The sequence below is a fragment of the Colossoma macropomum genome, unplaced genomic scaffold, assembly GCF_904425465.1.
Source record: "Colossoma macropomum unplaced genomic scaffold, Colossoma_macropomum, whole genome shotgun sequence".
Lineage (NCBI taxonomy): Eukaryota > Metazoa > Chordata > Actinopteri > Characiformes > Serrasalmidae > Colossoma > Colossoma macropomum.
Genome location: NW_023494800.1, coordinates 36,565,862 through 36,582,356, shown reverse-complemented (window position 1 = coordinate 36,582,356; position 16,495 = coordinate 36,565,862). Strand labels below are relative to the sequence as shown.

The window sequence follows — 16,495 nt, the reverse complement described above, 5'->3', positions numbered from 1 at the left end:
GCTTCACGTACCTGAACACTGGAAGCTTTTCAACAAAGACGTTGACCTGAAGACGCTTTGCTGCCCTCACAACAAGTCCCGTGAGCTTTGAAAAGAAAAGACAAGAAAACACATTAATAATACTGATACAAGATCAATGTCAATATCTTATCACTCTAAACCATTTCACTGTATTAAAAAAGCAACCAGCAGGTCCCAACAGCTATCATTCATCAGTAACGGCAACTTGACACGCGGAAATAATAGGGCATTGTACTAAACCTATATTTATCTTTGTATATGATGGTCTAATGTGCTAATTCCTGCCTAGGCTTTGTAATGTTATTGTTACACTGTGTTTGTTTACATTACAGATTGCAACTAGATAGATGTTTGCTGCTTGTTTTGCTTAGCAGCCACTATTATTTGGGAACTGAAACGTGACCAAACGGCTAAACAAAACAAAAGCCTGGCCAATAGTAACAATAGTAAACCAAGAACAACAATGCTACCCGTCACAGTTGTAAACCACAAATGAATGATTTATTTTCCATAGTGGGACAAATATGATTTGTGTTATCATATTTGTGCAGAGTGCAGGCTGTTTCAACCAAGCAGGAAAAGAAAAGAAAGACAAAAAAAAACATACACGCCAGATCAAATGTTTTGGGACACCTTGTCTTTGAATGTTTGAGACTTACTCCTCAGAATTTCTGCATAATTCAACGGTTCACTGTAGAGAAACTTGTGGTGAAAGGAAGCAGGGGTCATGTTAGCCTTTTTTTACTGTCTAAAATGACCAGCGAACCTACATGTGTCTTAAAAATGTAAAAAAGAGTTTTACATAAAAATGAATTACATATATACACACACATATACACACACATATATACTTGTAATTTTAGGTCATTTCTTTGGGTCCATTCCTCATGAAATTTACACACAATGTAAACGGCAACATGCAAATTTCAAATTATGTCAAAAACTGAAGAATAACAAAAATGGCAATATGAGGTTTTGTTCCGACAGCAGTGAAATATATATGTATACCAGAGCAGTTTATTAGGAACACCTGTACACCTGTATATTCATGCAATTATCTCATCAGCCAATCGTGTGCCAGCGGTGCATAAAATCAATGCAGATATGGGCAGCAGTTTCAGTTAAGTTACAGAAAAGCATCTCAGAACACACAACATGTTAAAACTTTGAGGTGGATGGGCTACAACAGCAGAAGACCACGTTGGGCTCCACTTCCGTCAGCCAAGAACAGAAAGCTGGACAGCTGAAGACTGGAAAAACATAGCCTGGTCTAACGAATCTCGATTTCTGCTGTGGCACACAGACGCTAGGGTCAGAATTTGGCCCCAACAGCATGAATCCATGGACCCAACCTACCTTGTGTTAACAGTCTACGCCGGTGGAGGTGGTGTAACGGGGTGGGGAATGTTTTCTCGGCACACTTTGATCGGGATTAACGAGCCCAATCATCGCTTGAACGCAACAGCCTGTTTGAGTGTTGTAGCTGATCCTGTTCATCCCTTCATGGCCACAACTTATTTATCATCTTCTTACAGCTACTTCCAGCATGACAATGCACCATGTAGCGAAAGTCGTCTCAAACCGGTTTCATGAACAGGACAATGAGCTTAGTGTTCTTCAGTGGCCTTCATAGTCACCAGATCTGAATCCAGTGAAACAGCTTTGGGATGTGGTGGATCGGGAGATTTGCAGCATCTGAAAAATCTGCAAGATTTGCATGATGCTGTCAACAAGTCAACATGGACCATCTCAAAAGTATGTTTAACATCTTGTGGAATCGATGCCATGAAGAATTAAGGCTTTGTGAATGTATACATACATACATACATACATATGTATACACATATTCACATTACACATCTCATATATATATATACACACACACACACACACACACACACACACAGACAGACACACACACACACACACACACACTCACAGACAGACAGACACACCTCCACTAATCATGCGCAAATCTGAACAAATTTAGATTATGACCATAACCACAACAACAATGCCAGGGCAATAAAACAAAAGCAGAACGACAGGGCAGCCCCGCAGTAATTCATGATAGTTACATTTGATTGGCTCCCGTCACGAAACGGACAACAAAGCATGAAGTTTATTCATCCGACCTAAGCTATTGCTGCATCGTTACGCGATGACTAAAGTGTAAGAATGACATCAGACTCTGGACACGTTGCATGGCAGTAACACACTGCAGAAGACTGAAGCACCCTTAACCCCAACTAGCAGCTCACTGACACAATCGTGTTGAAAGTGCAGACTGTAAATTTTCAATCCATACCACATTTGTGTTTGCAAGTAGAAGAAGAGATATATTCTTGAATTTAATAATAATTTAAAAATAAGCAATAAAAATTAACTATTGTGTGTAGTTTTGCTTTACAGAAAGAAAAAAACGCTTTAAATGCTTTTAAATGTGTTTTTGCCCTATTTTGGCATAGGAACGATTAAAAAACGTCAGAATTTTAATCTCAGATGTTTAATTTCATTCTGTTGTGTTTTTCCAGCTCCTGGGCTGCTTTACTGTTGCTCACAAAAAAGACTGTAGATGCGGGCAACCAGTAACACTTTGACACAGTAAGGGCCACTTTGACACAGTAATGGCCTAGCAACACTTTAGCAATCACCTGAGATAATGTAGCAGTTCTGGGATAGCACAGCAATGGTCTACCAACACCTTAGCAACCACCTGGGATTGCATAGCAATGGCCTAGCAACACCTTAGCAATCACCTAGGACAGCATAGCAATGGCCTAGCAACACCTCAGCAACCGACTGGAATAAAATTACAATGGATTAGCAACAATGTAGCCATCACCTATAATGGCATAGCAATGGATGAGCAACACCTTAGTAATCACCTAGGATACTACAGCAATGGCCTAGCAACACATTTGTACCTTGGGATATCATAGCAATGGCTAAGGCACACCTTGGATAGCAGAGCAATAGTGTAGCAGTACTTTAGCAACCACCTGGGATACCAAAGCAGCAGCCTAGTAACAACTTAGCAACCACATGGGATACCATAGCAGCCTAGCAACACCTCAGCAACCCCCTGGGATACCACAGCAGCCTAGAAACACCTCAGCAACCACCTGGAATACCACAGCAGCCTAGCAACACCTCAGCAACCCCCTGGGATACCATAGCAGCCTAGCAACACCTCAGCAACCACCTGGAATACCACAGCAGCCTAGCAACACCTTAGCAACCACCTGGGATACCACAGCAATGACCTAGCAAGTCTGTTGTGTTAAGTGCCTAGCAAGTCTGTTAAGTGATTTGCATAATTGTGTATATTCATAGATCTTCACATCCTTAAATGACTGTTGATTTTAGGGCCGCTCCTATACCATATTTTGTAGTTTCCTGGGCATAATGAAAATGCATAGAAATTTGTCATCATTTATTATAGATGAGATGGCTTTAGAGGTACTTTAACATGAAGGGTCTATACAAAAAAAATGTTTTCTCCTGTAAATGAAGTATTGGTTTAGGCTTATAAATAGTAAAATCACAAAATAACGGAAGCCAATTTATAAACAGATGTTATATATGACTCATTCATGACAAAACTGGTGTGAGTGTGTAAATGAGAAGGGTAAAGCCTGGGGAGAGAGAGACTGATCGAGAGAGAGAGAGAGAGAGCGCGAGGGGGCAGTGGACTTTTGAGTCACCCTGCCACGCCACGTTCAGTACGCATCATGCGTGCACCATGTGCCGAGTGAATGGTGGGTAATAAGAGGGAAAAAAAAGCGAGGGTAATCTGGCAGACTCGTGAACACACCCACATTCTCCACCCCTCGCTGCGGTTTACTTATTAAAGTGTCTGATGGCTTAATCTAATCTCTGGTGCTCCATCTAAACCAGCACAAACAGGCTAATAAAACAGATCCGCCACATGTACGTGTATATTCAATATAAGTTCAAATAGATGTAAGTTTTCAGGGCAATGCTGGAATGATCGTCATGCTAAAGTCATCTGCATGCTTGTGCTGGTTTGTATATGTCTCATCATGCATGAGCAGAGAGCTCTGATCAAAACAGGATGTGGTTGAAGGCCAAGGCACAGACGTGCAGATCCCAGCTACATGTAGGAGTGCATATAAACGCAAAAGAGCTCTTGCTAGCAAAGTTTTAATGAAAAAAGAAGGATTAAAACACAGTAAAAAACACTTTATATACCCCATCTGAGTCAAATGAGTGATGCAGTTAGCACTATGCTAATTGGTGGGACATACACTTACATTTCTGTTAACTACATTAGCCTACACATATACATACAGCCCAAACTACTAGCCTGTAAAAATACTTCCTAATACTACCTAATGGCTACTGTTACAACAAACCTGCATCACTGTAAGTATCTTTTAAAGAAATTTAAATGTACATTTGCTCATTTTTGTGAGCCTATATAGAACAAATATAATAACTACAAAATGATAATAGGCCTAGCAATAATACAGCCCCACAAAAATGAATAAATATATATTTAATTATGCTAAAATATGTACATTTTTAAAAATGAAGCCCTACACATACATTCAATCCCGTAAAAAGCTCCTTATAGTGGTGCAAGTTTGGGCTTTTAGCCAATGTAGCTAACAAACAATGGAAGCGTATAACCCACCAGTTAGCCTTTTGCTAACTGCGTGCCTAAGTCATTGAAATGTTTTCATTATATATAGTGAATAATTGAATTATAATCAGTTTGCTGAATAATATTTAGCTTTTTACCTTCTGCTGTTAAAACAAATGATTACTGTGAAGCTGTTAAGCTATATGTGAAGCTGTAAGGCTATATTCAAGTCCCTACTGTACTGTATTTTTTTCATATGTAATGCATGTAGCTTTTGAATGCACTCCTTCATGCACATTAACAGTCTGAGGTTTCTCCATAAGGGGGTGCTATTAGCATGGAATGCAAGGAACCCACACCAGAAGGATCTCACAAATGCATGTGTTTGCAGTCTTTCATAATAAGGGGTGAAACAGTTTATCGCAAAAAAAATACTGATTTAATCTGCATTATATTACTTAACATGTGATTTATAATAAATGCCAAAATGCCATAAAAACGTAAGCTAAAGATATTACAGAAAGTAGTTTTAAGCTGCAGCAGACCACGTGTGTTTGCACAGGGGGACGATATAATCAACAATCTGTTTTTGTTTCCAAGAAAATACTGGGCTAAATATTTTTAAATATCGCTCAGGCCTAAACTAGACTTGAACTGCATATCAACAAGGCTAACGATGCTAACGATGCTAACAAGTAATGACCGCTTATAGACATAGTGCTAATTGCAAATAATGCAAGAGTGCAGAAGCAACTATACAAGCTGTGATGATGTGCGATGACGTGTGTAAGGAGGCCAACAGTGACATTGAGGAAGTGTAAGCTAATAAACCTATATTGCAACAGAGCCTCAAGAGACCAAAATAAATAAATAATAATAAAAAAAAAAAAATGCAAAAAAAAAACGACACGTGGATGTTTCGGCCATGCAGGAACAAGGAAGCTCAAACTGCAGCTGAGGAGCCAAATCTGAGTCATCACACTGCCTAGTAAGCGAGTCTGACATCTCCGTTTATCAGCGAGTCACTGAGAACAAAAGTAACAGTAGTCGCATCTCGCCACCGTTTTTACTGTAAGTAAGCAAGTGACACTAATTGATTTATAAGGAAAGGGAGACACAGAGAGATCAAAGGCCTGATAAGAACGGTTAACAGCTCCCATAATAAAGTGGGTAAACATAAAGATACAACCCGTACCACTATAAACTGCTTTTCACAAGAAGCTGCGTATGGGACCCGTCTGCCTGGAATATGACATCCTATTAAAACAATTAGGCAGATTTATTACTTCACTGGATGCACCATCTGTAAGCATTTGGACAGAGACACGATTTAGCTCTTTTAGCTTTGCTTATTAACAATTATAAAGGCATTATGACCACTTAAAAAGCCATTACTAAAAGCGTCAAGTGAAGTGATTGATATTTCAGGTTACTCATATTTGCAGGTTAAATGTTGTACTGTTTGTGTTTGTCAGTGTGCGCTCTTCTCTATAATATACTGTGCATCGTTTATTACTGCAGGATCAGCTACAAGAGCCTCCTGCACCACAAGGTTAATTCGGCGCCGTTAGCAACCACCTGAAATCCTATAGCAACCACCTAGTACATCCTAGCAACCACTTGTACCACAGCAACTACACAGCAACACCCTAGCAACCCTCAGAGATCCCATAGCAATCACCTAGCTACAACCTAGCAACCTTCAGAGATCCTATAGCAATCACCTAGCTACAACCTAGCAACCATTTCAGACATCTTAGGAACCACTGAGCAACAACCAAGCAACCACCTTGGATATCATACCAACCACCTAGCAATCACCTCGGACACCACAGCAGCCACCTAGCAACATCCTAGCAACAACCAGAGATAGCAACCTATCAACAATCTAGCAACCACTTGAGATACCATAGCAACCACCTAGCAACACCTGGAATACCCTAGCAACCACACAGCAACACCCTAGCTACCATCTTGAATGCCATAGCAACCATCTAGCAACGTCTTAGCAACCACCTTAAATACCATAGTTACCAATGAGCAACAACCTGCAACCACCTGGGAACTGCTTAAGCTGCACAATCAGTGTATTTTCTTCAGGAAATGCACTTTTATAGTTTATTATATGATAAAATATATTATGAATTACTTTACTTGAAGCACTCAGTGGTGGCACTTTGGATATTTATAATATTTTTATAATTGTTGACAAGTATTACAAGTCCTACGCACAGGTCATTAAGGCATTACGATGATTAATGACACTTGTGTTTCTACATGTTTATAAATCACCAGAATTAATTAAAGTTCATTATTACAGCTAATGAAGCATTATTGGAACTTACAAGATATGCTTACCGAGCGCTGTTACATAGTAAGTTACACAGAATTTTTATAAAGCGCATTTATGAAGGCGTATGATTATGGGCATCGTAGAAAGCGTTATCTATATATTTAACAGAAATAAGACTGAACTTTGGAGGTGTGTCTGCAGATTCTTTGAAGAACTGAAAGTGAGTCTTTTGAAAAGAACAGAAGCTGCAATAAAAGTAAAGAGTGGTGGAAAAAAAAAAAAAACTGTATTACACTTTTTGTTTCTGTGTAGTTTTCTGTTAAATACATGTTTTCCAAATAGAAAGGGGGGTCTCTGACTTTTGCACAGCACTGAAGGTATCACGTGGCTGCTGAATCATCTTAGATTTCATTAAACAATGTCTCAAAGGTCAGTGGACGGAAATTTACCTTCCTCTGAGCAGCATTTCACTGACTGAAAACGAGACTGGAGGGAAAAATCCCCCAAAACGAGAAAGAGCTGAAATGACTTCACAAGAGATCTCGCCACATCACCTCATGTGTGGTGACATCTGTGGGTCGCAGATATCAGGCAGTTATCAATTATAAACAAGTGGCAACCAAATATTAATATTAAACTATTTCATTTCCGTTTGGTTACTTTTGGTCCCCTGGAATGAGATATTCAGGAGCATCTGCATCCATTTTGAGTGAACCACACCACGTTATATATATAGATGCAGCTGCTCCGGACTTAAAGCTGACATTCTACCTCACAGTTTCCTTCCCAGAGACAAAACAATGAAAATGGGAAAACAGTCTGTAAGTTTTCCCACAGAGATTCAAAGTTCAGTGTTGTACTGTATGCGAATGGTGAAGATGAGTAACAATACAATGTCGCCCTCTTGCTGCAGGATGCAGTAACTACATACATAAAGAGGACCAACAGACATCTTATATATATATATATATATATATATATATATATATATATATATATATATATATATATATATATATATATATATATATATTTGCCAGCTCAGTTTAAACAATTTAAAGTCACTCATGTTAATATTGATCTAGCAATGTTAGTGGGTAAGTGGGATTTGGATATGTCTGATGATGTCTCAGAGATTTCGGTATGTCTGATGTCCAAAGTTTCCTTCTTTCGCTGTGCACTGGAACTATGAGGCCAACATATCTGGCACTTTTCATGAAAAGAGTTCATTTTTGGCCTTGAAACTATTTGAAAACATTTTTTTTTCTTTGGAACTTTTTGGACAGAAAGTGTAAGTGCTTAACCTGTCAGACTGTCGAATCACTATATGAGCTGTTTTCTTCTGAAATGTGCAGCATTTTTTAATAAAATTTTTACAGAGGTGTATAAATTGCATTTAAAAGCCAATTCGAAGTCAACTGAGTTCATTTTTTTAAAGCAAGAAACAGATATTTATGAAATGCTTTTAGAACGTTTCAAACAAAAAAATGAAGGGATCTGTAATTTCACTTAAAATGACTGAAATTAGCATTTAAACGATCACAGAAATAAACATAATGTCTGAGCTTAAATATGGTGATTGAAAATCTATGATGAAATCTATTCATTAAAATCTTCCAGTAAAACCATAAATACATTGTTATTTGGTTCATTTCTAAGCAATTTAATGTTAAAAGCATGACTTTTGAAAAAAACTTTATGAAAATCATTTTAACCTGTGTCCCACATTTTATGCGCAGTCCTGTTCCTCCTCATAAAAAAATGAAGCATTCCACTTTTATGATAGGAACAGTAATTTGCATCATCTTGTTTTCTGCAGAATGACCACCAGACTTGTATATACTTCATTCTTTTTTCTCAATTTAAAGTTTAATACATATTTCTAAAGCATTACTGAGACCATAGAAAGCCACAGCAGATCACATGTGGCTTGAAATGTACAGAGAAAGGCAGCCAGTCTTTTAGACAAGCAGTCAGACGCTAATGCTAAGTTACTTCAGCTAACGTTACTAGCCTAGCCTTTTCCAGCTCGTATCTTTCTGCCTCGTAAACAGCCAGTCTGTGTCGAGGTGGTAAACTGATGCCAAGAAAGTGATGCTGAATGCAAATTTCATTCAAATTATATGAGTAGAGCGTACCGCTGGTGTTCTGTAGCAGTGCTCTGCTACATGACGCTAGGTGAGGCGGTATGTCCAGTGTGGTGGCTCTGAACCTCGTAGCTCCAGTGTAAAACTACAGAAGCAAACTTCAGACACCAAACACGTCTTGGCTGATCGACTACATCATGTATGTTACATTTTTTTGCTGAACTATTCCTTTGACTTGGCAAGAACCTGCAGAACCTTCTCCACCCGATGTCTAGAGGGAGCTACACTTCAGCACTTTAACTTGATAGAGTAAAAAGTGACCTAAACGAGAGATGTTATAAACGAAGAGACCGGTCACTGGTTGAAATATGAATGGAAACACTTGGAACCCTCAACATGACGTCTTGCTGGTTACGCCACCAGAGAAGAGTCGACGATATTGTGCCACTAACGGAGGGGTCGGCAACCAGAAAGTTAAAAAGAACTATTCTGTCCGTTCTACAAGTTAAAACCATTTTACCATCTTGGCTGTAAATGTGTCTCAGTATGCGCTGATGTGCTAGTATAGGATAAAAAATATAAACGAAAACACAGACTTACTGTGCTCTGCTTTAAGCTTTAGCTCAGCTATAGCCGCTTTTCTTGCATCTCCAGCAGGAAACTTTTCCTCAAAAGTGGAACAGTTTCTTGTAAAACGTCTCTCAACGTTTGACTTTTTACAGGGCTGAAGTCAGCTTGTTATTCACAGGCATTTTGTTCTAAACTTCCCGTTCCACCTTAAATGAACATAACTACTGCACCATTTAAGGTGGAACGGAAAAATTTGAACAAGAAGCTGATGAACGAGAAACTGACTTCAGCTTCACAACGTTTTAGTGTTTGTCCGTTTCTTGTTGCAGATTAAATGTAATAGTAAACCAGCTGAGTGCTTAGAAATGCGAATAAGTCCATTCATCTCCAAATTATTGATGTTTGTCTTAAGTCTCTCTCTTTGTCTTTTCGTTAGCTACAAGCTAGGCCGGACTGTTGTCTACGTTGCTATGGTGACCAGCAGTCTGTGCGCCAGCCTTTAGGGTTGAAGGTTAAAGAATCAGCAAAGAAAGATTATTTTATTTTTACCTAGAAGTCTAATTCTGCTGTGGAGCCACAACAGGACAGTAAAAGAGCCGTATGTTGCCGACCCCTGCGCTAGTGGGAAAAGCCCCCCCCCATTGCGAAGATCCGCACAAGTGCAGTAGCCAGAACAAGCCAAAAATGTATGCTTTTGTGTTATTGAGTAAAATGCTACAAACTATTTATGTGGTTTTTGTCAGATTTTATCAGTGATGTCAAATATGTTTTTGAAACTGTGATTTCACCTTCAGTTTCAAGTATTTTCCTCTCTCCCCATTCAAAGAGAGAGGAGTTTGGTCTTTTATGACTGGAAACAACTGCTGGGCAGTGTTGCGAAATGGCTGCTGAGCAAACAGACTTTTTCATAAGGACTTTGCCTAAACCCAGTTCTAGTTATTGGATGGCACATCTACTCCAACATTTACAACCACAATTAAAGCTTTGGCTACAGAAAAGCTGCTCTGCATGGAAATATATGCTGTACACGTTTATTACAGATCAACCTGAGTAGGGCTGCATGCTTGAGATACAATACCACATAGTGATTGTGATGTGTGCCGCAATATAATCCTTGCTGTCACAACAAAACCTCAAATCTCCGAAATTACCCAAGAAGGAAAAACATTCTTTTTTGTAGTGCAACTAAAATGTGTGATTTAATTCCAAGTAATTTTGGACCATTTCGATCAGTCCATTCCCCATAAAATAGACACACACTGTAAAGGACAGCTGGTGCTTTCAAAAGGCCCAATAAGGGAGTCTCACTGGATTTACATATTTCAGACAAGAACGACGGCGGGTGTGTACCGGGTTTATGTCGATAGCCGTCTGGTGATCCTCCTTCTTCGGCCGCATCCCAAACACATCCTGGACATACTTCTCATCAGCCTGGTAGAAATGTGGAGATGACATGATGATGGGAGCACCTAGGAGACAGAAAAAGTAGATACTAAATAATTCAGGTACTTAATAATTTATAGCAACCACTGAACAGTAGTAGTTACTGAACAACGACAACAACAACAACAACAACAAAAACAACAACAATTCTTAAATTTAAATAACAAGTATTATTATACAGACCCTTTAAAAACTGTATGAGAAATTAAATAATTTTCTTTGGCTATCAAATAATTCATAGCAGATGTTGAATAATTCATAGTGGTTGCTGAATGATTTCTAGTAGACTTTGAATAATTCATAGTAGTTACTGATTCATTCATAGTAGATAATGAATAATTCATAGCAGTTACTGAATAATTCATAGCAGTTACTGAATAATTAATTGTAGATACTGAATAATTCATAGCAGACACTGAATAATCCATAGAAGATATTGAATAATTCATAGCAATCACTCAAAATTCTGTTCTCATCATCCTGGTGAGATTTGAATCCTACAAAGAGCAGCCCACCAACACACACACACACACACACACACACACACACACACACACACACACACACACCTTCCTTGCAGACGCTGACGTCCAGCAGGCCAGAGCCGAGGCAGTTCCCACCCACACAGAAACCAGCGTTATCAGGATTCACTGTCTTGTTTGCGAACACTTCACTAGGAGGTACGAAGCGGTACGCAGGGATCCCAGACACTCTGACCTCAGAGTCAAACGTGGCATACAGGGACCTGACAACACACACAAACAGGAACTTTACAGTAAAATCACAACACACTATTCCCCACCGCTCTAAAGTTTAGAATCACTGTTTTCAATAATATAAACCTAATAAAATATATCTGGTTGCAGTGAATGTATAAAATGATTCTACAATGCTAATGCTGTTCAATTTCACAGGTTTCAAACAATCAGTAGGGCATTATGAAGCTTTCTACAGCTACAGCTCACTTCGGGCAAAACTGCACCACTCCACTTCACATACTGTTCATTCTAATGATATAAAAAGGCGGAGCCCTCACTGGACTCTGGAGCAGTGGAACCATGTTCTCCGGAGTGATGAATCAGCTTCTCTATCTGTCAGTCTGATGATGAATCTGGGAGAACGTTACCTATCGGAACGCACAGTGCCAACAGTAGAGTTTGGTGGAGGAGGGATGATGGGCTGGGCTGTTTTTCAGGGTTTGGGCTCTCAGTTCCAGTGAAGGGTGATGTTGATGCTGCAGCACAAAGACATTTTACACAGTTATCTGCTTCCAGCTTTGTGTCAGCAGTTTGGGGAAGAGCCTTTCCTGTTCCAGCATGACTGAGTCCCTGAGCACAAAGCAGCTCCATAAAGACATGGAGTGACCAGTTTGGTGTGGAGAAACTCCAGTGGCCTGCACAGAGCCCTGACCTCAACCCCACTGAACACCTTTGGGATGAACTGGAACAACGATTGTGATCCAGGCCCTCTCGTCCAACATCAGTGTCTGACCTCACAAATGCTCTTTAGACTGAATGGACACAAATTCCCACAGATAGACTCCAAAATCTTGTAGAAAGCTTCCAGAAGAGTGGAGGCTGTTATAGCTGCAAAGGAGGGCAACTCCATAAAAATGCCCATTCCATTTTGGAATGGAACGTTCAACAAGCTCATATTGGTGTGATGGTCAGGTGTCCACATACTTTTAAGTGTTTAGTGTATCTACATGCATTCAATAATTCAAATGGAAAAGACTTGATGTTAATTAGCTAAATGCACCCAGATTAGGATGCATGGATGAAGAAAAAAAAAAAATCAGATCCACTTAGCAGCATTTAAAAAAAAATCATATATGAACTAACTTTTGGTTATTTTGGTTTCATAAATTACATCTAAAAATAAAAAAAAAAATCTTGTTAATTTAAATGCTTGTCCAAAAACAAAGACATGCTGCACAGACATAGTCAATCACTGAAAATTTGTCACTCATAATCTGAACAAAAAAAAAAATCTGCCTCTGGCAAAAAAAATGGCTTTTCACAAGGTGTGCAGACACAGTGACCTACTTGTAAGACAAAAATACTTTCTTCTTCCACTTCATCCTCTTTATAAAGCTTAAAGAGAAGTTAAAGTGTTGTTTACAAGATGTGACGTAACTCTTTTCCGGGCAACGAGCTTGAGTGCAATATCTCTAATTCCAAAAGGGTTTTGGCCTGCACTGACCTACATAAAGTCCAGCCTAGTGCTGCTCGGCTACTCATTCTCACCTGCTTTAGCCTGGCCGGTAGGGCTGAACAATGAGAGAAAATATCGGTAAGGAAATCTCAGACGTTTTTAGATTTGAGCCAGACAAACTAATTCAAAGGCTCAAGGGTTCAAAGAAAACAGGCTTTTGGTCACACATTCAAGTAGCAACGTCCATCTGGGAATTCTGACAGATGTTTCTACAGATTCACTTATTGCACAATGAGTGATTTTGATTGTGTTGTATTGTTTTATAATGTAATATAAATGTAGCATCATTTTAAGCATATAAACCTACAGTGAAATCTAGCCAGACTAAAGTACAGCCTCTACATGGTGGAGGTAGTTTCGACATGAGAACTTCATATTCCCCCATATAAAAATTAAAAACAGATCATGTTTTGGAACCTTTTTTCCACAGACTATATATCTGTACATATTTCAAACATTCCAATATTCCAAAACACATAAACACATTGTTTAAACCCATTTGCATAAGCATTAAATGTGTTTTGCAAAAATGCTATATATAATTAGAATAAATGCAAGTAAATACAGTAAAATGTAATAAAGAATTCTTGTTTTCAAAAAAAGTAGTAAAGCTAGTTTGAAAAACAAGGTTTGTTTCCAGATTTAACATAATGAAGTACTGATTACTGAAACCAGGTATTGGATGATGACTACAATTCATGGACTTCCTCGAGGAGAGATCTGGAAATGGTTAATAGAACACTGTGACATAATATCACTACTGATTATATTAATGTTATTTGTGTTTATTCTAAAATAAGCTCACTGCCAATAAGCTTACTATCCAGATAAATGGCTTATTAAATCATTTTTTATGTAACAATATAAAACATGAGCTTGTATGTATCAGTATTACAGTGACTCTTTCAGTAAAGAGTTTGACATAGAGCTGCCGCCACTGTTTTCCGTTCCTAACAACTAAACGAAATACTGCTTAGACTACATCTCATATTCACAGACTGTGACTTATATAGAACTTACAGAAGGCCTGGAGTGACGTTTTCTTTCACAAGTAATCTAACATGTTATCTAAACTTCAGTCAGTCTTGACCAGGCAGCTTTCCTTTTGCACGTTTCAAAAATTCCTTTTTGTTTACAACCAAATCTTAATATTGAAATAAGAGTATTACCACAAGACTTTTGAATATACCAGGCATGATACGATTAAATAAAAATGGACTACAAAATTACAGACTTACATTATTTTGTGTTTTTTATTTGACAGAAATCATTAGATGGTTCCCGACTGAAGTTACTGAGTTCGCACAACTGTATTGCATCTACTGGTTCTCATAGATACAATACAACAGATAACCAGTAACCAGTAGATACCATTATCACAAACCATTGTGATGCATAACAAACAGACCAACAAAGCACCTGATTAGAAAACAGACAGTTATAAACAGCCTCTCTGAAACTGACTAAACCTTTCCTGGTTTGATCTTCATTAATGATCACATGAAAAAGGAACAGCTCAGTTTCAGCCCAGGCAAAAAGGGAACGCATGGCAGCACTGAGATGATATTAACACCACAGCTTTTACTGAGATCTAATGGAGTCGAATGGAAGGGAGTGAAGCTAATGTGATTTAGAGAACAGTGTTTCTAAATGTAAGGAGAGAGAGAGAGAGAGAGAGAGAGAGAGAGAGAGAGAGAGAGAGAGAGAGAGACACAGACAGATATGAAGAAAGAGATAAGAAGAAAGAGAATAACAGAAAGAGAGAGAGATAGAGAGAGTTAGAGAAAGAAAGAGATGGAGAAAGAGAGACAGATAGAGAGAGTGAAAGAAAAGCAGAGAAAAAGAGAAATTAGAGAGAGAGAGAGAGAGAGAAAGGTAGAGAAAGAGAGATGAAGAGAGAGACAAAGAGAGAAAAAGACAGAGTCAAAGAGACAGAGAAAGAGACAAAGAGTCAAAGAAAGGGAGAGAGAGAAGATGAAGAGAGAGAGACAGAGAGAAAAAGAGAGATGGAGAATGAGAAAGAGAGACAAAGAGAAAGAGACAGAAAAAGATGAAGAGAGACAGAAAGAGAGAGAGAGCGAGAGAGAGACAGAGAGAGTAAGAGAAAGAGAAAAGGATGAAGAGAGAGACAGAAAGAAAGAGACAAAGATAGATAGAGAAAGAGAGAGAGGAGTCAGAGAGAGAGGAAGAAAGAGATAGAATGACAAAGAGAGACAAACAAAGAGAGAAAGAGACAGAGTCAAAGAAAGAGACAGGGAGAGAGAGAGAGAGAGAAAGAAAGAGGCACAGAGTCAGAGAGAGACAGAGAGATGGAGAATGAGAAACAGAGACAAAGAAAGAGACAGAAAAAGATGGAGAGACAGAAAGAGAGAAAGAGACAGGTCAAAGAAAGAGACAGAGAGAGAGAGAGAGAGAGAGACAGACAGAGTCAGAGAGACAGAGTCAGAGGAAGTGCTGTACTTCAAACTTCACCTGCAGAGATCAGAGGAGAACATGTAGAGTCTCTCCGTCTTGGTGATGACTGGGTGAAAAGATGCTCCGTTGGTTCCATTGATCATGTTACACTCGTCTGAGCTCCACCAACTCAGAGAGCTGCAAAACAAACAGATAAAGCGGCTGATTAGAAAACAGACAGTTAAAAACATCCCTGATACTGATTAGACCTTTGGATTCAGTCCCAAAGCAGGATTTCTCAATCAAAGCTTGGTGACTTCAGCCCAAAGTGAGGACCATCCAACAGTAACTAACCTCAGCTCTTCTTATGACATCACTCTTGGCTTAAAGGCCTCATATCCTATTATTATCTGCTATTTTATTTATTTTTTACACCTAGTCATAATTCATTTTCACATGACCACTACTCGATCTCTCTTTATCCCTTAGAATCATACAGGCTTTTTTGTTGAGACTGATATATGTAAATGACCTCTATTCCGATTGGCTGCCCCATATTGAAGCTCATTCAAAAAGCAGTCCAGGCTGAAACACTTATAACTTCAATACGAATAGGCGGGGCTAAACTGGTACAAGCTGAATAGGTGGATATACAGTGAGGGGAGACAAGTTTTCAGACACTTTTGTTACTTAATATACTCCCAGTGCACGTAAATACACTTCAAATTCACACAGTGTCCCATATCTGATCGTAAAATGAGCGCAGGTTTGCGATTCACCCATTTCATCAATTTCACAAGCTGCTGAATGCTGAACGTTTTATTGGCTCCCAACTGAAACATCTGCATGAATGAGAGCATGTCT

At 38.9% G+C, this 16,495-nt stretch overlaps 1 protein-coding gene across 1 annotated transcript in view; it reads right to left on the bottom strand.

Moving 5' to 3' along the window:
• The window catches only part of scarb2c (scavenger receptor class B, member 2c), a 44,527-nt gene that overhangs the window by 20,533 nt on the left and 7,499 nt on the right, over positions 1-16,495 (bottom strand). Inside the window, exons 6-9 of the mRNA XM_036588673.1 lie at positions 15,710-15,829; positions 11,593-11,768; positions 10,931-11,049; positions 12-85 (exon numbers count right to left, since the gene is read on the bottom strand). Coding sequence (XP_036444566.1) covers positions 12-85; positions 10,931-11,049; positions 11,593-11,768; positions 15,710-15,829 — 489 coding nt within the window. The remainder of the gene's footprint in view (positions 1-11; positions 86-10,930; positions 11,050-11,592; positions 11,769-15,709; positions 15,830-16,495) is intronic.